The sequence below is a fragment of the Neomonachus schauinslandi genome, chromosome 5 (assembly GCF_002201575.2).
Source record: "Neomonachus schauinslandi chromosome 5, ASM220157v2, whole genome shotgun sequence".
NCBI lineage: Eukaryota > Metazoa > Chordata > Mammalia > Carnivora > Phocidae > Neomonachus > Neomonachus schauinslandi.
In genome coordinates this window covers 20,734,079-20,761,861 of record NC_058407.1, presented here as the reverse complement: position 1 = coordinate 20,761,861, position 27,783 = coordinate 20,734,079, and the positions used below count along the sequence as shown (strand labels likewise).

General features: G+C 39.7%; 1 protein-coding gene across 1 annotated transcript in view; it reads left to right on the top strand.

Annotated features, from left to right (window-relative positions):
- Window positions 1-27,783, top strand: part of ANO4 (anoctamin 4) — a 207,167-nt gene that overhangs the window by 14,376 nt on the left and 165,008 nt on the right. Inside the window, exon 4 of the mRNA XM_044914740.1 lies at window positions 232-390. Coding sequence (XP_044770675.1) covers window positions 232-390 — 159 coding nt within the window. The remainder of the gene's footprint in view (window positions 1-231; window positions 391-27,783) is intronic.

Sequence of the window (27,783 nt, the reverse complement as noted above, 5' to 3'; positions counted from 1 at the left end):
CACATCCTTGCCAACATTTGGTATTATTGTTAGGTGTCTTAAGTTTTGTCCACTTCACGCAATTCTTCTTCCAATTTTTGTTTTTTCTTCCCTACTGTTTACATTTTTCATTAATAAAAATGTAATTTTGGTAAAACACAATGAAAAATTCATTTACTTTTAATTCTTTAATATTACCTCAGGCTCATTTTTATGAGTGTCTTAAACTGGTTTCTTTCTCTCTGTGTGCAGACAGTGCCAGAAAAAAACAAATCAAATGGACTTTACTTCAGAGATGGAAAGTGTCGAATTGACTATATTCTTGTGTACAGAAAATCCAACCCACAGACCGAAAAGAGAGAAGTATTTGAAAGAAATATTAGAGCAGAAGGATTACAAATGGAGAAAGAGGTAAATAGTTTGCTTGGGTGAGAAGAAACACAAATATGCATCTATTCATACTGAGAGGCAATTTAGAAATAAGCCATTATGTTATGTTCGTTATATTAACAGAACATTTCATTTGGTCAGAATTTGCCAGTCTGCAGTGTTTGGGGAATGTTCCAATAATTAATTTTTCGAAGCACAGTTGGCCTTTGAGAGCATTTTAATGCCAAAAGATTCCATGAAAATCAAAATACTCTTATTTCAATTAAATGTTGTTTCAAAGTGTTACGATTTACCTGAATTCCTATGTCTGCAGTTTCTCTGTCTGTGTGAGTGGAGGGCTCTATTACATGGATTTAAGAAAACTTTGGATAAAATGCAATCATCCCACTCTGGAGCCTCTTTTTACATTTCAGGAAACATAATGAGCTTGGGTATCCTCACGTACAAGGAGAGACTGTCTGGCTGATTTGGCCAAAAACAGCTGGACTATAGAAAATGATTCCATTTTAAGAGACATTCAGGTGTCTTTTTATCAGGTTCAATAACTCAAGGGTTACCTTACCAGTGTTTTGTTCTCTCCCCTTCTTCTTTCTCTGTATAGGGATTTTTAAGGGAAAGATTACTAAGGAAGGTACCAGAGGCCCAGCCACACCTCTGGCCCACAATGAGATTACTGTGTACCCCCAAATACCATGAACATTTATAGAACTTGGCCCTGTTAGCTAGATTACATAACTCTTCTTACATTTTCCTTAAACATTTTGCAAAGCTTCTGGAGCTTCTCATAGTCAATGAGAAGAACATATTGGCAGTTAAAAATGTTTGCTTCTGATTCTGCTTCTCAAGGTTGAGGGGATAGATCTTTGAAATCAGACATCCACGTTCTTTGTATGGCACACACGGATTGCATGCTGATCTTAAGACACTTTAGATATGTGGAATTTTTCCAGATCTGTTAGACTGACCTCAACTCTTGAGCATTTATGAAACAGAGCAGTGTTTTTCTGGAACATCTCCAAAAAGAGAATTAGAAAAATGGCAAGGGGCGCCTGGGGGGCTCCATCAGTTGAGCATCTGACTCTTGATTTCAGCTCAGGTCGTAATCTCAGGATCCTGAAATCAAGCCTGGCATCTGGCTCCTTGCTCGGTGCACAGTCTGCTTCTTTCCCTTTCCCTCCCTCTCCCTCTGCCCCTCCTCCTGCGAGCACACCCTCTCTCACTCTTTCTTTCTTGCTCTCTCTCTCCAATAAATAAATCTTAAAAAAAAAAATGGCAAGATGATTGTGGCCACAACAGGTTCTCCTTCTCAGGAAAGTGAAGCCGGGTTTCTCCAAAGACTGTCTCAGTTGGAGGTTTCCTTGGAGCAACACACAGAGTTAAATATGTTGTTTCCACTTTTGTGGGGTTCCAGGAAATCTTTGTTCTACCCATAGAACATATCTTTGATAGATCTTCTTTAAGTGTTTATGGAGACAACTATATACTCTTTTCTTAACATTGGTAGTGCATTGATATTTTTATTTTTTTTTAAGATTTTATTTATTTATTTGACAGAGTGGAAGCAGGCAGAGCAGGAGGCAGAGGGAGAGGGAAAAGCAGGCTTCCTGCTGAGCAGAGATCCCGACATGGGCCTCAGTCCCAGTACCTTGGGATCATGACCTGAGCCAAAGGCAGATGCTTAACTGACTGAGCCACCCAGGCACCCCTAATATTTTTATCCTTAAAAATCATTCCTTCACTGGGGCACCTGGGTGGCTCAGTCGTTAAGCGTCTGCTTTCGGCTCAGGTCATGGTCCCAGAGTCCTGGGATCGAGCCCCACATCGGGCTCCCCGCTCAGCCAGGAGCCTGCTTCTCCCTCTCCCACTCCCCTTGCTTGTGTTCCCTCTTTCACTGTGTCTCTCTCTGTCAAATAAATAAAATCTTAAAAAAAAAAAATCATTCCTTCACCTTTTATTCTTATTCCTTATTCAGAATTTTTATATAAAGCAATGTGAATTGCCACCTGATCCTTAATAATGAAAGTCCTTCTTCTGATCCATTCTGACTTTGTCAGAGTCTTAATTCCCATCAAAACTATGTAGCTTTGTTCAATTACTGAGAGATTTCTATTTTAAGCTTTGTAACTATGTTCTCCATTCCTGGGGTTTCTTCTGCCTAGATCATTATAATGCCATTTTATGACTTATTAGTTAAAACTCAAAAAGTTCAATACTTTTCTGAATAATACCCCATACTACAGAGATTGCAGATCTTCTATGTGTCTCTTAAAATATCATCTGTGCTACAGTATTCATCTACTGGAATTAAAGCAGGCAGCAGACAATTGTTCTGCCTTTTGTTACCCAGTTTTGCTGACCATGGTGTGCTGGATGATTGCTGTATGATTTTGATTGTATACAAGATAATTTTGTTTGGTTGTGACTTCTTGAAATTTTAATAGCTAGGTATTTCTTTAATGTATATTAGAAAAAATAGCAATTAGAAAAATGGTGATGTCACCATATAGAAAACTTTATAAAAACTTATCTAAGCATTTCTTCTTCCTTTTCCCTCCAAGACTTCTCTGGACAGCAGCATTCCTATTCTCTATCCACTACCAACAGCTAGATTTTCCTCTTTCTGGAACCTTCGTTCTAAGCAGCCTTTCCCACTACCCAGCTCGTCTTTTGCATACATGGCATAATTGGCCCTAATTCAGCCTCTGAGCTCTGCTCTGTGTTCTCATGGCCACAGCAGGCTCAGCAAGGAGAGTCTTTGAGGTTCCTCTCTGCCTGAGAGGTAGCAGGCAATTATAGATAAATTAATTTTTTCCCTGTCACAAATAATTAAAATAGAATGTCCCTTAGTTGAACAGTAAACTTGTATCTACATTGTGTTATTAGATTTAGAAGCCATCAAAAGCACTCTTATTTAAATCAAGTGTTTTATAAACATCTACAGCCAAGAGACCATAATATCAATAGCTATTTTAGCTTCCAGAAGTTACTTCACTCTTCTACACAGAAAACAAAGAACTTAGTTCAAGGTGGAAAACAAAAAAGAAAACCCAGAAAGCCTACTGTGCATCCATATATATCTAAAATGATTAACACTAAATACATTGTATGATTAGTGTTTTTTTCTTCATTAGCTGTGTGTCCTGATGCCCAGCAATTAATGGAAAACATGTTTCACAGACTTGGAGGTTTTGCCTTCAAATGGGTAAAGACAGGCTCTGTAGTTGAACATTTTGACAGTAAGAGAATTGTTATCTCTTTTAACACTGAATTTCAAGAAACCACTAGGAGAATCTAATTCATGATAAAAGTGAAGACATAGTCAAATTTAATCTTCTCTAAAAAAAAAAACTTTACCCCTGCCTGATTAGTCAGCAGCTAAGTGCTTGCTTTTGGCACCCTGGGTCTTTAACATTCTGTAACTCATCTTTCATATTAGCCCAGAGAAAGCAGTCCACAGCAGAATTCCCAAGTGAAGTATCATTAAGTCCACATGATCTGCTTTTTAGTGTCTATTTAAGGAAATCCCCCCTTTTTAAAGGTAAACTCATATTTACTTATATTTTCCATTTCAGATTTTTTTTTCTAAAATGAAAAATTTAAAATAATTTTATGTTCATCATTGGCATTTTGGTACCTATTTTGAAATGATTATCATCAATAAGAAGTTTATCTTTTCCTTCATATAAATAATCAAATTGTAGATGACTTTTGAATTGCTTGGAATGTGTGAGTAGTAGTGTATTAATGAAGTGCTCTTTCTCTTTAGACCCACACAAATAACTATAATTAGATAAATCATTCCATTTTGATGATAGTTAATTCATTCATCAAACACGCACACCCCCTCTATGCCAGGCACTGCTTCAAGTACTTAGGAACTCAGCAGTAAATAAAACAGACAGAAAGCCCTTTTCTGTTGGAACTTAAGCACAAAATTAAAAAGTAAATGTATATAAAATATCAGTAAACATTATGGGGAAGAAAGTAAAGCAGGAAGTGTTGGAAGGGATTTGTAATTTTGTAGAAGTTGGCAAGGGTAGGCCTCTCTTCCATGAAAAGGGAACAGTAAGTTCAAAGGCACTGAGGCAGAAGCTTCCCTAGTGTGTTCATGGAACAGTGAGGAGGCCAATATGACAGTAGTCACTGCACAAGGTGGAGAATAGTGAGAAATTACTCCAGAGAGACAATGGAAGACAGAGGACATCAGGCCTTAGTGGTCACTGGGAAACTTTAGCTTTTCTGAGTGACAAGGACATCCTTGGACAGTTCTGAGCAGAGGCATGACCAGATCTGGTTTCTGTTTTATTAGGGTCACTTGGGTTGCCTGCTGATTTTGGACTATGGAAAGGGGAGTCATGGCAAGGGCAGAAGCAGGGAGATTCATTAGGAGATTTGTTGTGAGGATCCTGGAAAGAGAGGATGGTGGGTTGGTCAAGCACACAGCAGAAATGTTGAGAAGAGTAGAAAGTAGACCTTATGGGAATTTCAGACACTCTGAGTGAGTGATGTAAGAGAGAAGGGTCACAGGCTGTTTATCTGTTACATGCTATTCATTTAAGGAGTTGGAAGAAAGGAGTTGCCATTTACAGGGATGCGGAGAAGAGTGGGTCCTCTTATAGACAGGTTAAGCTTGGTGTGTCCCAGTGATGGAGATGCTAAGTAGGACGGAAGAGTCTGGAATACAGGAGAGCTCTGACTGGGAGAGATACACTGGGATGAGCTCACCAATGGAATGACTACAAATGGAAAAGAGACCCAAGTATTGAACTGTGGGACATACCTGTGTTGTGAATTTGGAGGATAAAGGAGTCAACAGAAAGGAGCCAGAAGGAACTCAGAGGTGGTAGTGCCTGGAGGAGAGTGTTTCAGGAGGGAGCGATTGTGTCAAATGCTGCTGAGAGAGCAAGTAAGATCAGGACCAAAGTTAGCTATTGAATTTAACAATGTGAATGAGTTTAGTGAGCTGGGCAAGGGAAATTTCTGTGGGGAGGTGAAACTGAAAGCACAACCGAGATATATTCAAGAAAGAATGGGAGGAGAAAATTGGAGAGAGCAGTTATAAGTAGTGCTTTCAAAAGAGAGAAATGGGGTGATAACTGGAGTAAGAAGTTGGGTCAAGAAAGAGTTCTTTCTATTTAAGATGGGAGAAATAACTGCATATTTTCATGTTAATAAAAATCACTTACTTTGCAAAATTGATGTCGTAGAAGAGCGAAGGAAGAATTTACAGAGTAACGTCCTTGAAGCAGTAAGAAAAGAATGACCATAAGTTCCTCCCATTGCAGGGACCCACTTGCCTGCATCTGTGCCCACAAATGCAACCTTCCTTCTCATGCTAAGGGTATCCTGACCATGCACCTAGCTAAGGCCAACTCTTGGCTTTGGGCTCAAGATCCCATCCACTCAGTCCTCAACATCATTGCTCCTAAATGTGATTAATTATAGTAAGCTTTAAAAACACACACACAAAAATGCAAAATAATGCATTCTGTCAAATTTTTTTCTATTTTCACTTATTTCTGGAAGGATTGAAAACCTAACTGCAATAAACACATACACAACACTCAAAGTTAGTTATCTTGGACATTTTCCTTTGAGATTATGACAAAAATAGTATTAAAAATTTTTTTTAAGATTTTATTTATTTATTTGAGAGAGAGAGAATGAGAGAGAGCATGAGAGGGAGGAGGGTCAGAGGGAGAAGCAGACTCCCTGCTGAGCAGGGAGCCCGATGCGGGACTCGATCCCGGGACTCCAGGATCATGACCTGAGCCGAAGGCAGTCGCTTAACCAACTGAGCCACCCAGGCGCCCAATAGTATTAAAATTTTAACTCATATTTATTAAGCACCTACTATTATCATCCCTCCCCATTTTATAGATGAGACAATTGAAACAAAGCAATAATTTGCCCCAGGGGACAAGGCCAACAAGAGATAAAGCTAGGATCAAAACCTGAGCATACTTTCTCTTCTTTCTTATATTGTGTTGATTTCTGGTGTTTGAAGATGGATCTCAGCATTGAGGAGGTTAGGAGAAAGGCTGAGGAGACAGGTAGAGTTAGGAAAAGGAATGAGGAAAGTTGGGATTCCTAATGAAGTTGGGTGCTGTCTAGACTGTAGTTCTTGTGCACTTTGACTGCCAGGAGCCATGGATTTGAATCTTGTTACAACTACTTACCAGCTGTGTCATCTTGAGTGGCTTACCAAACATTTCTGAATCTTAGTTTCCATATTTTTAATAAGGAAGATGATACTGCTTACCATGAATTGTGCGGCGATTGAGACCATATAAGCAAATACATAGTACAGTATAAATCTTTGTTTTTTTATTTTACTTTACCTTAAATTAAAATAATTAAATTATTCTAAATAAGTAAATATTAAATAAATAAATATTAAATAATTAAAATATTGTAGATGATATGCACATTTGGCAAAAATGAAAAGTTGGCGCAAGCATGATTCCCTTTTATTACTTGCCTAGTGGTTGTGGTTGAAGAACCTTAAAGTCAGTGAGACCTGCCTCATGGTTTTCATACCTTTGTATAATTTCCTCCCCTTGAATGCAGGCAGGACTTGTGACTTGCTGTTAACCAATAAACTACGGCAAATGTAGTAGAAAGTCACTTCTGTGATATTATGGTATATAAGACTCCATCTTAGTCAACTGTATTAGGGAGACTCTTGTTTGTCGGCTTTAAGGAAGTAAGCTACCATGTTGTAAGACAGTCTATGAAGGAGGCCAGGTACAAAGAAAGGTGGGGAAGCCTCTAGGAGTCAAGAGTTTCCCCCAGTTGACAGCCAGCAAGAGAACAGGGACCTCAGTCCTACAACCACAAGGAGGTAAATTCTGCCAACAACTGGGGGTAATTTGAAAGCAGATCCATTTCCTCACTTGAGCCTCTGATGAGACTGTAGCCCTAACCAAGAGTTGTATTGGAACCTGGTGAGACCCCAAAGCAGATAAGCCAGCTATGCTGTGCCTGGGTTCTGACCTACAGAAACTCTGAAATCCCTAGTGTATGTAGTAAGCCTGTAAATTCATGGTGTACTCTGTTATATAGTCATAGATAGCTAATAGAGTGATTAGGAGTCTAGGGCTAGACAGTCTCAGTGCTTATTTTTTTCCACCATTAAAAGCTGTGTGCTTCTGGGGAAGTTAGCTCATTTACAAAATGAGACTAATGAGATATATTTCATGGTTGTTATTATAGTTAAGTGAGAATTCATATCAAGTGCTTAGCTCTATACCTGTTATATTTTAAGCATTTTTTTTAATTTTTTTTTTAAAGATTTTATTTATTTACCTGAGAGAGAGAGAATGAGAGAGAGCAAGCACATGAGAGGGGGGAGGGTCAGAGGGAGAAGCAGACTCCCCGCTGAGCAGGGAGCCCGATGCGGGACTCGATCCAGGGACTCCAGGATCATGACCTGAGCCGAAGGCAGTCGCTTAACCAACTGAGCCACCCAGGCGCCCATATATATTTTAAGCATTTAATCTTTATTATCATCATTATAGTTGTAATAGCTAAATAAAGTATATTAACACTTTTTTAAAAATTTTATTTTATCATGTTATGTTAGTCACCATACAATACATCATTAGTTTTTGATGTGGTGATCCACGATTCATTGTTTTTGTGTAACACCCAGTGCTCCATGCAGGACGTGTCCTCCTTAATACCCATCACCGGGCTAACCCATCCCCCCACCCCCTCCCCTCTAAAATGCTCCGTTTGTTCCTCAGAGTCCATAGTCTCTCATGGTTCCTCTCTCCCTCCAATTTCCCCCCCTTCATTTTTTCCTTCCTTCTCCTAATGTCCTCCATGCTGTTCCTTATGTTCCACAAATAAGTGAAATCATAATTGACTTTCTCTGCTTGACTTTTTCACTTAGCATAATTTCCTCCAGTCCCATCCATGTTGATGTAAAAGTTGGGTATTCATCCTTTCTAATGGCAAGTAATATTCCATTGTATATATGGACCACATCTTCTTTATCCATTCATCTGTTGAAGGGCATCTGGGCTCTTTCCACAGTTTGGCTATTGCGGACATCGCTGCTATGAACTTTGGGGTGCATATGGCCCTTCTTTTCACTATGTGTCTTTGGAGTAAATACCCAGGAGTGCAATCAGAAAAGACCCCAAATAGCCAAGGAAATGTTGAAAAAGAAAAACAAAGCTGGGGGCATCACGTTGCCCGATTTGAAGCTATATTACAAAGCAGTGATCACCAAGACAGCATGGTACTGGCACAAAAACAGACATATAGACCAATGGAACAGAATAGAGAGCCAAGATATGGACCCTCAACTCTATAGTCAAATAATCTTCGACAAAGCAGGAAAAAATATGCAATGGAAAAAAGACAGTCTCTTCAATAAATGGTGCTGGGACAATTGGACAGCCCAGCCACATGCAGAAGAATGAAACTCAGCCATTCTCTAACACCATTCACAAAGATAAACTCAAAATGGATGAAAGACCTCAATGTGAGACAGGAATGCATCAAAATCTTAGAGGAGAACATAGGCAATAATCTCTTTGACATCGGCCACAGCAACTTCTTTCAAGATAATCTCCAAAAGCTAGTGAAACAAAAGCAAAAATGAACTTTTGGGACTTCATCAAGATAAAAAGCTTCTGCACAGCAAAGGAAACAGTGAACAAAACAAAGAGGCAACCCACGGAATGGGAGAAGGTATTTGCAGATGACACTACAGATAAAGGGCTGGTATCCAAGATCTATAAAGAACTTCTCAAACTCAACACCCAAAAAAATAATCAAGTCAAAAAATGGGCAGAAGACATGAACAGCCACTTCTCCAAAGAAGACATACAAATGGCTAACAGACACATGAAAAAATGTTCATCATCATTAGCCATCAGGGAAATTCAAATCAAAACCACATTGAGATACCACCTTATACCAGTTAGAATGGCAAAAATTGACAAGGCAAGAAACAACAAATGTTGGAGAGGTTGTGGAGAAAGGGGAACCCTCTTACGCTGTTGGTGGGAATGCAAGTTGGTACAGCCACTTTGGAAAACAGTGTGGAGGTGCCTCAAAAAATTAAATATAGAGCTACCCTATGACCCAGCTCTTAACATTTACTTTTAAAATAGTTTTTCAAGGCAAACTTTAGAAAGTTTTTTGTATAGTTTACAAATGCCTTAAAATGTAACCATTAGGAATAGCAACATCAACTGACATATGGTGCTAATGTATATGCATTAATGAGATTCATCATTATCTGTAATGCTCTTGGAAAAACTCAGAATACATTAGGTAACAAGTTTAGCATTGTCAAGGTTCAGATATTTATCTGCTTCCAGAGGATTTGGTTTTGGATTCATCAGGGAATGAAGTTATAGATCAGAGCTTTAAAAAACAAACACCTAAACTATACTTGTTCGCCCATCCTAGTCTTGCTTTACCCTAATCAAGGGAAAATCACAAAGATTTCCCCATTTAAAACTAATTTCACCCAGATGTTCTCTGCCTACATAGGCTTCCTGCCCATACTACCCTTTCTTTTTTTCATCCCTTTGTATGTTCTGCAACCATATCCAGCTAGTTGCTGTAGATGCTCTCTCAGGATCCAAAGCTCTGAGATATGAGGAGAAGAGAAACAGGGACTCCTCCCTTCCTTCATAGTTAAAACCATGATGATGAGTGTCAGGACAAACTGATCCAAATTCCTGTCCTCTAGTGCTTTCTGGCCTTAAAAGAGAGATTTACTTTACTTAATAATCTCTACTTCCTTATATGTCACACATATGTATTACCAAGGGTCTCAGGTTGAGGTAAAGGGAAAAGAAATTTAAGGATAATCATAAGCAAAGAGCAGATAAAACAGATTTTTCTCCGAACATCAAAGCCCTAGAGATTCCTTGAAGGTCTGTGTTAGTCCATTCAGGCTGCTATAACAAAATACCACAGACTAGATGGTTTATAAACAACAGAAATTTTTCACAGTTCTGGAGACTGGGAAGTCCAAAATCAAGCAACCCACAAATCTGGTGTCTCCTGAGGGCCCACTTCCTTGTTCAGAGCCATTGCCTTCTCACTGTGTCTTCACATGGCAGAAGGGGTGAGTTAGCTCTCTGGGATCTCTTTTATATATAAGGCTCTAATCCCATTCATGAAGCCTCCACCTTTCTGACCCAATAACCTTCCAAATACTCCCACCTCTTAATAGCATCACTTTAGGGATTAGGATTTCAACATATTTTGGGGGGACATAAAACATTCAGACCATAGCAGTGTCTTTCAGGGGTTACCATTGGCTTTTTCATTGAGTTTTTTATTTTAATTCCACTATAGTTGACAGACAGTGTTATGTTAGTGTCAAGTATACAATATAGTGATTCAACAGTTCTATACATCATTAGTCAGTGTGCATCATGATAAGTGAGTTCTTAATCTCCTTCACTTATTTCACCCATCCCCCCACCCACCTCCCCTCTGATAAGCTTCATTTTAAATGAGTACCCTCAATTACAGTTATTATTTTTTTTCAACAAGAATATTTTTTACTTGAAGCATACTTCAGAATACATGGTTCTAAAATATATATGTAAAACATTCCATCCAATAAAAATAGAGTACAGATTTTCTTCAAGTACACACAGAAGAATCCCCTGGTTAAATCACATAAAAAAGAGACATAACAAGTACTACAAATTTAAGAAGACTGAAATCTTACCAAGTATGTTTTTCAGCCACAATAATACAAAAGATCAACAATAAACAAAACTGGAAAATCTACACTGTAAATATTAAATATTTAGTATGTAAATATTAACACACTACTGCACAAGCCAGGGGTCAGATAAAAAATCAAATGGCAAATCAAACTATGTCTCAAAACAAAAGAAAAAGAAAACAGTATTCCAAAACCTATGGGATACAGCAAAAGCAGATGTTAGAGTAAAATTTATGCTATCATGCTTGTATTAAGAAAAGTTCGGGCGCCTGGGTGGCTCAGTTGGTTAAGCGACTGCCTTCAGCTCAGGTCATGATCCTGGAGTCCTGGGATCGAGTCCCACATCGGGCTCCCTGCTCAGCAGGGAGTCTGCTTCTCCCTCTGACCCTCCCCTCTCTCATTCTCTCTCTGTCTCTCAAATAAATAATTAAAATCTTAAAAAAAAAAAAAAGTTCAAATAAACATAACACCACAAGGAACTAGAAAAAGAAGAAACTTAGCTGAAATTTAGTAGAGGAGAAATAACAGAGAAAAATCAGAAATAAAATAAAGACCAGAATAAGCAATAACATAACGTTGAAAGTAATAGCCAATCCCCCCCCCAAAAATAATTGGCAACTACATTAAAGAAAAAAAAAGTCTCAAAAAACAAAATGAGAAATGGAAGAGGAAACAATACAACAGATAACCACAGAAAATACATAGTGTGATAACATTACTATAAACAATTATATACTAACAAATCAGATGACTTACAAAAAAAAAAAAGATAATTCTTAAAAATGCACAAGTTACCATGATTGAATCATGAATCTTGAATCCAAGAAATAAGAAATCTTCTTAGACCAATAACAAGAATGAAAGTTGAATTAGGAACCAAAAATCTCCCAGAACAGGAAAGCCCAAGACCACATGATTTCATTGGTGAATTCTACCAAACATTTAAAAAAATAATTTATGACAATTTTTATCAAATCTTACAAATAATGGAATAGAGGTAACACATTCAAAATCATTCCATGAAGCCAGTACTACCCTAATACCAAAGCAGGATAAAAACAATACAAGAATAAAAAAGTCTATTTTGTCTGATATGTATATTGCTACTCTTTCTTTTGACATCCATTTGTGCAATAAATGTTTCTCCACACCCTCACTTTCAAGTTGCAGGTGCCTTTAGGTCTAAAATGAGTTTCTTATAAGCAGCATATACATGGGTCTTGCTTTTTTTTTTTTTTAAGTCCATTTTGACACCCTGTGTCTTTTGATTGGAGCATTTAGTCCATTTACATTCAAAGTAATTATTGATAGATATGTATTTATTCCTATTTTGTTACTTGTTTTTTGGTTGTTTCTGGACATTTTTTCTGATCCTGTTATTTTGGTCTCTCCTTTACACTCAGAGTCCCCTCTAATATTTCTTGTAGAGCTGGTTTAGTGGTCACAAACTTTTTTAGGTTTTGTTTGTCTGGGAAACTCTATCTGTCCTCCTACTCTGAATGATAGCCTTGCTGGATAGAATATTCTTGGCTGCAGATTTTTCCCACTCAGTGCTTTGAACATATCATGCCACTCTCTTCTGGCTTGCCAAGTTTCTGGTGAGAAATCTTCAGCTAGCCTTATAGATTTCCCCTTGTAAGTTAAGGACTTCTTTGGTCTTGCTGCTTTTAAGAATTTTTCTTTATCACTATATTTTCCAAATTTAATTACAGTATGTCTCGGTGTTGGTCTTCTTTTGTTGATTTTGTTGGGAGTTCTCTGCCTCTGAATCTGGATGTCTGTTTCCTTCCCCAGATTAGGGAAGTATTCTGCCATTATTTTTTGAAATAAATTTTCTGCCCCTTTTACTCTTTCTGAGACTCCTGTAATATGAATGTTATTATGTTTGATGGAGTCACTGATTTCCTTAAGTCTATCCTTGTGTTGCTTAATTTTTCTTTTACTCTTTTGTTCAACTTCATTGTTTTCCATTATTTTGTCCTCTAGGTCCCTCACTAATCAATTTCTCCACTTCTTCCAGCCTGCTGTTCATTGCATTGAGCCTGTTTCCAATCTTGCTTATTGTATTCTTCATCTCTGGAGTCTTTTATCTCTGTTTTAAAGGTTTCACTCATGTCTTCTTTTCTCAAGCCCAGTGAGTATCCTTATGATTGTTACTTTAAATTCTCCATTAGTCATTTTTCTCATATGTTTCACTTAGATCTCTGCCTGTGGCCTTATCTTGTTCTTTCTTCTTTTTTTTTTTTAAGATTTTTTAAGATTTTTAAGATTTTTTTTAAAGATTTTATTTATTTGACAGGGAGATAGAGAGAGGGAGAGGGAGAAGCAGACTCCCTGTGGAGCAGGGAGCCCAATGTGGGGCTTGATCCCAGGACCCTGGGATCACGACCTGAGCCAAAGGTAGACACTTAATTGACTGAGCCACCCAGGTGCCACTCTTGTTCTTTCTTTTGAGATAAACTCCTCCATCTTGGCATTTTGTCTAAGTCTCTGCCTTCTTCTCTGTGTTAGAAAAGCCAATTATGTTTCCTGCTCCTAAAAGTAATGCCTTATGAAGAAGAGGTCATGGAGTGCCCAAAGCCTGGTGCTTTAGGGAGTGTCTCTGGTGTGTGTTGTGTGTGCTCTGCTGTTGTGTTTTGACTGTTCTATCTTTCATGCCAGTCATCTGCAGAGACTCCTTGCCAGCAGCAGGCAATGTTTGGTTCCTGGCCTGAATGTGGTGAGTTTTAACTAGGTGTGCTCTTGTCTGCTTGTGAAATGAGACCTGACAGACTCCACCAGAACTGAGGCCCTGCAGAACTACCTGGTCAAGAGACATGGTGTAAGCAGGAGTTTGTGCTGGTCTTCTGGAGAAAGGGGCCCACCATGCTGGGACTGATGCAAGCTTGACTGATCCACAGCAGCATAGGGGTGGGTAGGGAGGCGTGTGTGTGTGTGTGTGTGTGTGTATGTGTTGGGGGAGGTTGGTGTAAGCAAGTTAGGCAGCCAGTGTCTGGGCTGAGCTGCTTCCCTCAGGTGGTTCTGTGTTTATGCTGAGGGGTGGGGGACAGAAATGGCACCAGCCAGTTCCTTTGTTCCTAGAGAGATGTCTCCCTGAATGCTGCCTCTAGAATAGCAAATAATCTCCCCACTGTGTGCCGCAGGCATTTTTCAGATCACTATTTCCACACTGTCTGCCCCCAGGTTATTTGCCTGCCTTTTCTCCGGGAGCAGGACAGTGCCCTTTGAGAAAAGCTAAGCCAAAAATGTGTTCTTTGATTCAGCAGGGAAGCTCTGCAGCAGAGAATGTATCACAGAGCTGGGTCACCTTTAAACCAAGGGTCCCCATGTTAGTCATTGGCTGAGGTTTGTGGAGGTGGTATGAGGTGGATGCTGCTCCTTTTTGACAAAAGGTGATTCTCCAACATTCATGGAAGCTTGACTTCTGGGCCAGGCACCATTAGCATTCACTACCACTGATAATGAGTTTGTAGTAGAGATGTTGCCAAGTCTATGGTGTTCAGATGGCTCACTTTGAGATCCCAATAACCAGGGAATTCATGAGGGTCCTTGATGGAAATAAAGAGAGAAGAAATGCATATGGGCATTTTAATTTTGCCCAGTCAGTGAAGAGCTGATTTCCATGGTTGTGTCTAGGTAACACCAATCAATTTAGTTCCAGGGTTTCTCAGCTTCTGCACTATTGACATTTTGGGCTGGATAAGTCTTCATTGTAGGGGGCTCTCCTGTATACCAAGGGATATTTAGCAGCATCTCTAGCCTCTACCCACTAGATGCCAGTAGCGCCTCCTCCCAAAGTTATGATAACCAAAAATGTCTTCAGTCATTGTCTTATATCGCCAGGAAGGGAAGCAGATGAGTGCAAAATCATTCCTTGTTGAGAACCACTGAGTTAGACTCTTTGATCCAACATTATATAGTGTGTTGCAGTGTACATGAGGTAGCTAGAGGAACTAAAGGCAGCTATTTCATTGCAGACTAAGTGATTTAAACACTCTTAACATCAGACTCTTGAATCAGAAAGAGACCTATGTATTTGAGGGGAAAGATAGGGTAAGATTGGACTTTCAGGGGCTTAATAAATAACTAGTAAGGTTCTTAACCTCTTACTGCCTCAATTTCTTCACTTATTACGTGGCACATAATTCTAATAGGGCTATTTTAAGGATCAAATGAGTTAACATGTTATAATGTGCTTAGGTAAGAGTCTGGCACATATTAAGTGCTCAGTAAATGCTTGCTGTTGGTATTGACAGTAAAGGGAGTGGCTTCAACCATTGGTCATCTGTTTCATGATCTCAGGCATTCAACCCCATCACCTCTTGGCCTGAGGGTCCTTGCCTTAAAAGGATCTGGTAGGTAGCAAAGATACCAATGGTAAGTCTTACCTCATTGCCAGGACTCAGTCGTTTGTGGTGTCACCTACAACTGCCCCATATCAGTCCATCAGAATCACGTCCTTGTTCTCACTGCTCCATCTTCTTTTTTTATTATTATTATTATGTTAATCACCATACATTACATCATTAGTTTTTGATGTAGTGTTCCATGATTCATTGTTTGCGTATAACACCCAGTGCTCCATGCAGAACGTGCCCTCTTTAATACCTATCACCAGGCTAACCCATCCTCCTACGCCCCTCCCCTCTAGAACACTCAGTTTGTTTTTCAGAGTCCATCATCTCTCATGGTTCCTCTCCCCCTCCGATTTCCCGCCCTTCATTCTTCCCCTCCTGCTATCTTCTTTTTTTTTTTTTTTTTTAACATATAATGTATTGTTTGTTTCAGAGGTACAGGTCTGTGATTCATCAGTCTTACACAATTCACAGTGCTCACCATAGCACATACCCTCCCCAATGTCTATCACCCAGCCACCCCATCCCTCCCACCCCCCACCACTCCAGCAACCCTCAGTTTGTTTCCTGAGATTAAGAATTCCTCATATCAGTGATGTCATATGATACATGTCTTTCTCTGATTGACTTATTTTGCTCAGGGTAACACCCTCCAGTTCCATCCATGTCGTTGCAAATGGCAAGATCTCATTCCTTTTGATGGCTGCATAATATTCCATTGTATATATATATACCACATCTTGTTTATCCATTCATCTGTCGATGGACATCTTGGCTCTTTCCACAGTTTGGCTATTGTGGACATTGCTGCTATAAACATCGGGGTGCACGTACCCCTTCGGATCCCTACATTTGTATCTTTGGGGTAAATACCCAGTTACTGCTCCATCTTCTTAAGACAGTTTCATCAAATTGTGGGGGAGGCCTCTCTCTCCTTCTCTATCCCTGTCTTATTCTCTGTCTCCTTCTCTTCTCTCTGTCTCTTCTGTTTCTCTCCCTCTCTCTCTCCTTTTCCCCCACCAACCCCCTTACTTTTACTATAATTTTTAGACCAGTTAAAGATCCGAGGGCCTAATTATCATTGCCTCCACTGCTTTTGCTTATTTTAGGAAGATACTTCTGTTGCCAGGTCAAGATGACCAGTACAAAGTTATCTTGAACTGACTTACTCAAAAGTTTATTCTAAATCAGTGCATATTTCTTATGACTCATGTATATTCCTTTGCTAAAGACAGTATAACATTAATGAGAAAAAAATACCCATTATACAAGGGCCAGCTGAAGAACTGAGTTGGTATTATGAACTATTGTTACCATCCCACAGGACAGAATAATCTGAAAAACTTCTAGTGGTCTAAACTGAACTTGTCTGATATAAAACACATTTTGCATTGTCATCACTTACTATGTACCAAATGTAGGCATTGCATTGTTGCACCTCTGAACGGATCTGAAGTCCTTTATTTATGCTGTTATTTTTGTGTCTTTTGTTTTTACTACATGTTATTTTAAATTGCTGAAGATTACTCAAAGTATATATACTGGGGATATGGCACTACTTATTCATTAATGAGATGGAGAAATTTCAAAGTTTTGAAGCAGTCCAGAGAACTATAAATCCATGGTCTCCTGCCTGTAATCCTTGCAGGTGGAAACTTTGAAAAAGATGAATTATAAGCTGAATTTTATTAACCAAGCCTGATATACTTTGGTTGCAAAAGTGATGATGCAGCACTGTCCCTTGAGGCAGAGACCAAGGTTTAACTCACTTCCTATTGTGTTTTAGGCATATTTTAAGAGCAGTTGTTAGTGTCTGATGACTCCTTTTCCAGATGGATTCATTCTTTATTCATTCATCAAATATCTAATGAGTATCTGCTCTTATTGTGGGAATAGAGGCATTAAATAAACAAATATGTCAGATGTGATAAGTACTATGGAGAAAATATGCAGGAATACTGGAGGGGTCACTATTTCATTCCAGAAATTCAGAGAAAGTCTCTAAAATAATGGGGGAGCTAATAAGCACAGAGAAATTGGAATTTGCATTCCTAAACCCTACACTTTAAGGCAGTTTAGAGTTTTCCACTGTTTTACTTTTGTCTTGCATTTTTGCTTGTGTGGGCAGAGATGAGGTTAGGAAGACTAAGTAGAACAACTGAATAGGGAGGTGATACTACAGGAGGGGGAACCAGCTGGTTTGGCTGGGGGAAGGGTAGGGGGAGGACTGTGGTGTTTTGCATCTAAATGACTTCTTCCAGGGCACAGAGCAGGGACAAATCAAATGCTTGAGCAGTCTCTCTTTGGGGAGATCTGACCTGTTGCAAACCCCCTCCTTAACTTGTTCTTTGCCATTCATCAGTTTAGCTGTCACCTCTGTTGGTGCAACCTCTTTTGAGTTTTTCCACACTTTTGTCTGTACTTACACCAAAGTTTCTTCTTTTCATGTCTTCCCTACTGTTTCTAACTGCTTACAGTTAGGGTTCTGCATGAGGATAAGCCATTCTGTGTCTTCCAAGAATGAAGTGTTCAATATAGAAGCTTACACCATTGCTGAAAAGGCTACTGAGTGAAGGGTAGGGAAGCCACCTCCAACTTCTTCCTGAAATACCATAAGGGTGGGTCCCAGGAGCTGGCCTGGAAGCCACTATAGGGATCTCAAGAATGTCTGACTATGGCACAAATGATTCTCAAAAAACTTACTGAAGCTGTCTTTAACTTACACTGATAACTTATACAACTGTCTCTAACTGCTTACCTGGGATGGAAAAATAGTTTCTTCTTTTCCATCTTCCAGATTTCACCTAGGCATCACTCATCTTTTCACAGGAAAGGGGATTCTGGAAAATGTAGTCCTAGATTTTTTCAGCGATAGGGAGGAGGTCTTAGGAAGGGGCAGAGATGCCAAGCTGACAAAAAACATTATAGGCAGCCATCAGCCCTACTCCTATCAGGATTGACTAAGCCACCTGTCCTTTCACTTAGGGCTATGCCAGCCCCCTCTCTGTCATATCCAAATGGTTTTACAGTTGTAAGTCATAAACCTTAATACCACCCCCATCAAGATGGTGGTGGGATAGCCCTTTCTGGTGTTTCACATGGGCATGGGTGGGTGAATTGTCCACAATCACAGTGCCTTCTCCACACCCACACCCTTGTTGTGATGCTAACACCAAATAGTTCTCTTTGTTCAAAGCAGAGCTGAATTCATTGAGACCAAATCTTTAATTTGAGGAATAGTAACTCACAGCCTGCATAAAGAGACATCCATGTATTTGTGATGCAGAGGAAAGGGAAAGAACAAAGGAAAGACAAGCTGAAAACTCCTTCCCCCACAACTGCCCACAGGAGGAATAAAAGAGGAAGGTCCTCTCCACCACTTCCAACTCTTGTGGTGTTAGAGTATTGATCATCATGCACATGTGTATTGAGTGTCTGTCATATTCCAGGCACTGTGCCAGGCAGTGGATAATCAAAAATACAGTGTTTTAGTTACCTATTATTGTATAACAACTCCAGAACTGGTAGCTTAAAATAGCACTCATTTATTTTCCTCTCAAATCGGCAATTGGGCAGGGCCAGCAGGAACAGCTTTTCTCTGTATCAGTATCAGCTAGAGCAGCTCTTTCTAGGGGTCTGGCAGACCCCTTTTCAAGACGGCTGATTCACAGAGCTGGAAAGTTAGTGCTGGCTGTTAGCCGAGAGCTCAACCTGGCCTGTGGGCTGTGGGCCTTGATTCCTTTCCATGTAATCTCTCCACAGGCTTTTCTGAGTCTCCTCTTCTTCAGACTTCCCTGTCATATGGTGGATTGGTTCCAAGGGAACAAGGCAGAAGTGCATTTCTGTGACCTAGATAGAGAAGCATTTCTTCTACTATATCCCATTGGCAGAGGGGAGGATCAAAGGGAAGGGACAGATTCTACCTTTTGATGAAGAGTGGAAATGTTCTAGAAGATGTGTAGAATGAAAGCTATTGTCAGGGCCATCCTTGGAAAATACAACCTGCCATAATATGCTCAGTGTGTTGAGGAACTTGTTGGCTAGCTATGAAACAGATGGTTGGTATACAGCCTGAAAAGTTTCTGTGAAAGTACGAAGGAAACTTCAGACTCTGTCCAGAGGTTTCAGGAAGGCTCAAGGAAGTGACCTGGGATGAATAGACGAATAGGTATTACTGAGCAGGAAAGTAGAGGGCGTGGCATTCCAGAAAGGGAACAGTATGAGCAAAGGCATAACTTTTGATTGAGGCCTCAGGGCTCCTCTGTGCATCTCTGTTTCCCCATTTAATTAGTTCACGGAAATCCCATGAGGACTGCAAGGGCTTCCCTACAGAGCCTAGCATAGTGCCTGGATCATCATTTCATCTTGACTTTCACATTGTTTATGCTCATTCAGCAATTTCCCATGAATATAATTCATGTCAGATATAATTGTTTTCCTAGGCCTTAATGACTGGACTGATACTAGCCAGATATACATTTTTTAGTTATTTTTTAAAAATATTTTATTTGAGAGAGAGAGTAGAGAGAGCACAAACAGGGGTGAGGAGCAGAGGGAGAGGGAGAAGCAGACTTGCAGGGCCTGATCCCAGGACCCTGAGATCATAATCTGAGCCAAAGACAGACGGTTAACCAACTGAGCCACCCAGGCGCCCCTAGTTATTTTTTTTTGAGTGGTCTAACCTAGTGTCATTTAGCTTTTTTGCAACCAAATCCATCCCATTTTGCTTCTATTTAAATAGAGTCATCCCATTTCTGGATTTCTTTCAGGCCAAGAGTTTTAATAAACCAGTGGTGTCAGCTATTACCTGCAAACTTAACCAAGATTGTGATGGTCTTACAAGAAAATGATGTTTGTTGCTCACTAGAGTTCTTTTTTTTTCCACCTCTGTTCTCCATTCTGACTTTTTTTTACATGTGTTGAAATTAAAAAGAGCTTTATGGAAGGCTGGGAGTAGAGCAGGCAGAAGAATGAAACTGTACTGCCCGCTGTTTCCCTTGACCTTAGCAGTCCAGCAGGCAGGAAAGAAATTTACACATGATGAGACCTCATGTCTATTAGTGTTTCAGAAATGCATTATGTCTCCTCTTGGGGCCTCTTCTCCTCCACTGTCTATAGCTTCCTTGGTTTAGCCAGGATATTATTTTGGAGTGCAGAGCAGTAAATCACTTTAGCATTCATTTGAGGCTGCCTTGATTCAGCTTTTCAAACTAATAAGTGCCTGTGGGTCTTCTGAAATCTAGTTCTCATTCGGCAACTCATGGATAACACTGTATACATTATGTTTGAGGCATCCACTGTTACTTCTGATGGCTGGAAGGGATCTCCCGCCCTGCAGTTGTACAAACTCTAGTAGAATGAAAAAACAACTACTAATCTTGATTCATTATGTCATACAGCACTCTATTTGGTTGGCAAAACAAAGAAAAGCAATCAGCAAGTCAGTACTGAATTTTAATTTGTGATTTTCCTTTTTTTTAAAATTCTGTTTATACTTAGTGAACGTGTACCTTTATCTCCCTTTAAAATGAAGTCTCTTGGGGTGCCTGGGTGGCTAAGTTGGTTGGATGTCCAACTCTTGACTTTGGCTCAGGTATGATCTCTCAGGGTTGTGAGATCAAGCCCACACTGGGCTCTGTGATCAGTGGGGAGTCTGCTTGAAATTCTCTTTATCCCTCTCCCTCCGTCCCTTCCGCCTCTAAAATAAATAAATAAATCTTTAAAAAAAAAAATGAAGTCTTTTTAGGGAAAGAGAGGTCTAAATAAACCCTTAAATATTTGGAGCTAAAACTTGCTTTGAATTAATTTAAATGTTCTAAAATGTCACTGGGAAGTACATCAAATATGATAACGAGCCTGTTGATTAATTGTCCCAACCATGTTTTTAGCCATCATTTCATCACCATCATCAACATCAGTAAACAAAACAAAGGAACCCTATCCTCATGATGCTTACATTCTAATGAAGGAGACAGTGAACAATAAACAGAATAAATAAGAAAATAGCAGAGTATATTAGAAGGTGGCAAGTGATATGGCAAGGGGAAGAGTAGAACAGGATATGAGAGTACTGGGGGTGAAGGAACTCTGATTTTAAATAGGGTATTGAGTAGGGGGCTCATTGAAGGTGACATCTGACCAGAGACTAAATAGATGAGGGAGTTGGCCACCTGTTATTCCACATTTTCTTCTCACCTGTCGACTGTCTCACCTTTGTACCACCACCACACACACAGGATCCACTGATAACCTTGCCTATGCTCTGATAGAGAACAGAAGCAGTCGGGTGGGATCTTCTGTATCTATCCCTATCCCTGCCTTCCCTCTGTTGCTATGCATGAAGTGTCTGCCACTATCCCAAGAACCCTTCTATTATGTGCTATATCCCCTCCCATTTCACCTTCTCGAGAACATTGCTCCTGTAACTGTCACCTCTCTCTTCTGCATTATCAGGTTTTGATCTCTTCTCAATCATTACAAACATGTTCCTGTAACTCACATCTTTTTTTTTATTATGTTATGTTAATCACCATACATTACATCATTAGTTTTTGATGTAGTGTTCCATGATTCATTGTTTGCGTATAACACCCAGTGCTCCATTCAATACGTGCCATCTTTAATACCCATCACCAGGCTAACCGATCCTCCCACCCCCCTCCCCTCTAGAACTCTGTTTTTCAGAGTCCATCGTCTCTCATGGTTCGTCTACCCCTCCAGTTTCCCCCCCTCATTCTTCCTCTCCTGCTGCTGCTGCTTTTTTTTTTTTTTTTAACATATATGGTATTATTTGTTTCAGAGGTACAGATCTGTGATTCAACAGTATTGCACAATTCACAGCACTCACCATAGCACATACCCTCCCCAATGTCTATCACCCAGCCACCCCATCCCTCCCACCCCCACCACTCCAGCAACCCTCAGTTTGTTTCCTGAGATTAAGAATTCCTCCTATCAGTGAGGTCATATGATACATGTCTTTCTCTGATTGACTTACTTCGCTCAGCATAATACCCTCCAGTTCCATCCACGTCATTGCAAATGGCAAGATTTTATTCCTTTTGATGGCTGCATAATATTCCATTGTATATATATACCACCTCTTCTTTATCCGTTCATCTGTCGATGGACATCTTGGCTCTTTCCATAGTTTGGCTATCGTGGACATTGCTGCTATAAACATCGGGGTGCATGTACCCCTTTGCATCCCTAAATTTTATCTTCGGGGTAAATACCCAGTAGTGCAATTGCTGGATCGTATGGTAGCTCTATTTTCAACTTTTTGAGGAACCTCCATACTGTTTTCCAGAGTGGCTGCACCAGCTTGCATTCCCACCAACAGTGTAGGAGGGTTCCCCTTTCTCCGCATCCCTGCCAACATCTGTCGTTTCCTGACTTGTTAATTTTAGCCATTCTGACTGGTGTGAGGTGGTATCTCATTGAGGTTTTGATTTGGATTTCCCTGATGCCGAGCGATGTTGAGCACTTTTTCATATGTCTGTTGGCCATTTGGATGTCTTCTTTGGAAAAATGTCTGTTCATGTCTTCTGCCTATTTCTTGATTGGATCATTTGTTCTTTGGGTGTTGAGTTTAAGAAGTTCTTTATAGATTTTGGATACTAGCCCTTTATCTGATATGTCATTTGCAAATATCTTCTCCCATTCTGTCAGTTGTCTTTTGGTTTTGTTCTGTAACTCACATCTTAAAGAGAGAAATCCCTTGACCCCTATGTTCTCCTCCAACGACTGCCCCATTTTTCTTCTCCACTTCACAGAAAATCTTCCTGAAAGATTTGTCTGGTATCACTGTCTCTGCTTTCTCACCTACCATTTGCCTTTCAAACTACTCAGGCTGAGCTTTCTCCTTCATTCAACAGAAACAGCTTTCATAAGGGTCGGCCATTACCGAAATCCAGCAGTCATGTCATCTCTGTTATCTTACTGACATTGTCAGCAGCATCGCTGCTCATAGTTTGTTGTTTGCACCTTGAAAAATGTTCAGTTGGTTCTGGAGCATGTCATGCCCTCCTAGCTTTCTCCCTTCTTCATTGGCCATTTCTCAGTCTCCCTTGCTTGCCTACTCTTCTGTTTGATCTCCAAAATAATGGAGTATCCTCAGTCTTGTTTCTGGGTTCCCTTTCCTGCTAGATCTCCTTGTGATCTCATGAAGTTCCATGCAGATCTTTATATAACTTCCCATGTCACTCAAGGCTTTGTCTTCTCGGAGGCTTAAGGCAACAGGGTTTAGTTCTTGATGTCAGGATAATAGGGGAGGGGGAAGGAGACTACTCTTATAGTTACCAGGGAAGTTTCACCCAGACACCTCCTTCTGTAGCAGGGAAAGATGAATCACACAGCAGTCTTCAAGGTTCTGCTCACAGCTCAATAGCCAGAGCTCATGATATGGTTCCAGCCTACCATAGTGGACCAGAAAACTCAGAAGACCATTTTCCCTGAAGGAGAAGAGAACTCAATGTCAGGGACACATTAATGGAACCCACACAACATGGTTTCAAATGCATTATCTAATATATGTTAACATTTATATTATCTAATATTTAATCTAATATTTATATATTATATAATACCTAATATATATCTGTATATTTATATCTGTGTCAATAGATAGATATCTTAGTGCTATAAAATAGGCAAAGGAGATACATCGGTTCCTTACTGGCATAAGGCTGATATGAGTTAGGTATAACCTATCAGGTACATTTCTTTGTTATCAAAACTCAGTGAGCCCCATTCTTGACAACCTTTTCATAACCTTTAGGAAAAAACACTTTGTAACCTATACAGCTATGTGCCCTATTATTGCATTCTCCAATTTTGATCAGCATTTCCACCAAAAGATAAATAGAACAGGCCTAGGAAGGATGTCCTAACCTTTCCAAGCTCATTAGAAGGTATTTCCAAAGTTAAATTGCTTCTTCACTGGCACCAGCCACCCTGTGCATCTGTCCTTTCTGGGTCGTGCTTATTTTATGGCTGTCAATCACTGTAATTTAGTAAGGGCATAATGACACATGGGTTATTCGTATGTTAGTTATCAGTGGGTTGATCATTTATGATAATATAAAGCATAATAGTGATATAGATGTCTCCATGTTCAACTTATTTAATATGCTACCTTGAAGGAATAGGGAGATGTTATGATGATCTGTAACAAGTGAAAGGACTTTTCAGGTTATGTAGATCAGAAATGACATTCCTTACTTCCGAGGAGAGATTTAGTGCTACACAGAGGGACCATCCACAAAGGAAGCATTTTCACTCCTATCCTCCCATAGGACATTAAACCAACTTCTGTTCATATCCATCACATTATTTATAGTTAGTATAATAATGGCTCTGCTAAAATGTGAGTTCCCTGAGATGCAGGAACAGGTCTTAGCTTTCTCTATATCCCCAGGGCCCAATATAGTGCTTGGGATGTAGTTAAGATTACCTTTAATAATGTTGTTTGTTTGAATGACTTTTTTTCCCCCACTATAGTGATATAACACTTTTTTTTATTTTTTTTAAAGATTTTATTTATTTATTCATGAGAGACAGAGAGAAACAGAAGGAGAAGCAGGCTCCCAAGGAGCGGGAAGCCCGATGCGGGACTCGATCCCAGGACCCTGGGATCATGACCTGAGCTGAAGGCAGACGCTTAACCATCTGAGCCACCCAGGCGCCCAACACTTTTTTTTATTATGTTATGTTAATCACCATACATTACATCATTGGTTTTTGATGTAGTGTTCCATGATTCATTGTTTGCTTATAACACCCAGTGCTCCATGCAGAACATGCCCTCTTTAATACCCATCACCAGGCTAACCCATCCCCTCACCCCCCTCCCCTCTAGAACCCTCAGTTTGTTTCTCAGACTCCATAGTCTCTCATGGTTCGTCTCCCCCTCCGATTTCCCCCCCTTCATTTTTCCCTTCCTACTATCTTCTTGTTCTTCTTCTTCTTCTTCTTCTTTTTTTTTTAACATATAACGTATTATTTGTTTCAGAGGTACAGGTCTGTGATTCAACAGTCTTACACAATTCACAGCGCTCACCATAGCACATGCTCTCCCCAGCTTTATGATTCATTATGTTGTGAGGAAGAAAAGACATTTGTTTTATACGCTAGATTTACTGTGATCCTAAGTAGGTGATGGAGGAAGGCTATTCTATACCAGTGTGTATTAATTAGCACTACTCATCAGATATAATCCCTCTTCCTGATGGTCTTATAGACAAATGGATCCATATGACTATTTCTGTCCAATGGGATGGGCACAGAAGTGGCATGTGTCCTTATGAGACCCTTTGGGATCTTCCTTCCCGCTGGCACAGTGACCCATCATCATGAATCACTGAATTACTAAAGTGAGCTGACCTGCAAAGGACAGGTAGCAAAAAAAAAGAAATCAACTTTTGTCATTGCACACCAGTCAATAAAATTTATGTGATTTTAAATTTTCTAATAGTCACAGGTCAAAAGTAAAAAAAAAAAAAAAAAAAGATCAAATCAATTTTAATAGTTTTATTTAATCCAATAGATGAAATTATTTAAACATGTAGTCAATATAGAAATTAGGTATTTTACATTCTTTATTTCAGGTATTTTAAGTCTTCAGAATTTAGTGTATTTTCTACAGCTAGCATATCTCAATTTGGACTAGCTATATTTTAAGTGCTCAGTAGCCACACATGGCCAGTAGCTACCATATTGACAGTATAGCTCTACCATTTTAAGTCACTGATATTTGGGGTTATTTGTTGTTGTAGCATAACTTAGTCCATCTTGAATGATAGACCAGACATTGATTTTCTTCAGATAACCTAATGTGAAGTAAGTTTCCTAAGCTTGATGTAGGAATCACCAGGGTTGATACAGAGTAACCAAGAGTAGGTTGCATTGGTGTTCACTTAAGGGCAATAGAAGGAACCTTTGATGAACTGTGTGAAGATTTCTGTTTAGCTCCTTACCACTGGATCTGTCCTGATTGTGACCTAGAGGAGTGTTTACTTGAGCTCCTCATACATTTAAGCCATTTTGAAACCTTTGTGGTAGCAAGAAGATGAATTTTTTTCTAATAGGGTTTTAACAAAGTAATCAACAACATGAAAAAGCTATTCATAGTCTAGACTCCAAGATGTTCATAAATTAATTTAGGGAACATTCATTCTCAATGTCTGTGTGCTTAGTAACATACTGGGTGTTGGGAATACAGCTATGGAGAAGCTGAACAGTCTCCTAGAGACAACAGTGTAATACATAATTACAGAATTAACTCATTGAAATGTGACCTGTATTAGTTTTATATTGCTGCATAAGAGATTACCTCGAACTTAAGAGGCTTAAAATAACCTATGTTTATGATTTCATAGTTTCTGCAGGTGTCAGGATTCCAGGTATAATTCAACAGGGTCTTTTGATCAGGATCCCACAACACTACCATCAGGTGTCAGCCAGGCTGCGTTCCTTTCTGGAGCTTAAGCTTCACTCACATGGTTTTTAGCAGAATTTAGTTTCTAGAGATTGTAGGACCAACACCCCCATTTTCTTACTGGCTGCCAACCAGGGACTGCTCTCAGCTCCTAGAACCATTCATGGTTCCTCACCATCATAGACCCTCTTACAATACAGTAGCTCACTTCCTTAAAACCAGCAGCAGAATCTCTCTGATCTCAAGGCTCTCTTTTGAGGACTCACCTAATTAGTTGAGGTCAATCCAGGATAATCTGTACTTATGATTAACTCAGTCAGCGGATCAGTATCCTGATCCCAGAAGTGATAGCCCCTCATATTCACAGGTTCCACAAGGGGAGGAGGTTATACTAGACGAGTACAACAGGAGGGTGGGAATCTTGTGGATAATATTAAAATTCTGCCTACCAAATAACTTGAGACCTGAAAGAGCCTGGAATCTATCAGGCAGAGAAAATAGCATATGAGGAAACCCTGAGACTGTCAGGAGCTTGGTGATTTAGAAAGAAGAAGAAAGGCCCATGTGACTGGAACCTAGAGAAAGAAAGAGTGGCATGAAATAACCACTTTAGTGATTTTCCAGAGAGCCATGGGAAACCATGGATCACAATGCATTTTTAAAGATGTTTCTGATGCCAGTGAGAATACACAAGGCAAGAATGGAATTGGAAAAAAAAAAAAAAAAAAGAAGAAGAAGAAGAATGGAATTGGAACAAGCCCGGCTAAGAGGCTGTTGCAGTCTTTGAGGAGATAGATGATGGTGGCTCAAAGGAGGATGGTGGCAGTGGAGGTGGAGAGAAGTGGGCAGATTCAAAGGCATTTTAAGAGGGAAGATCAATAAGACATGGTGAGTAATTGTACATGGGGTAA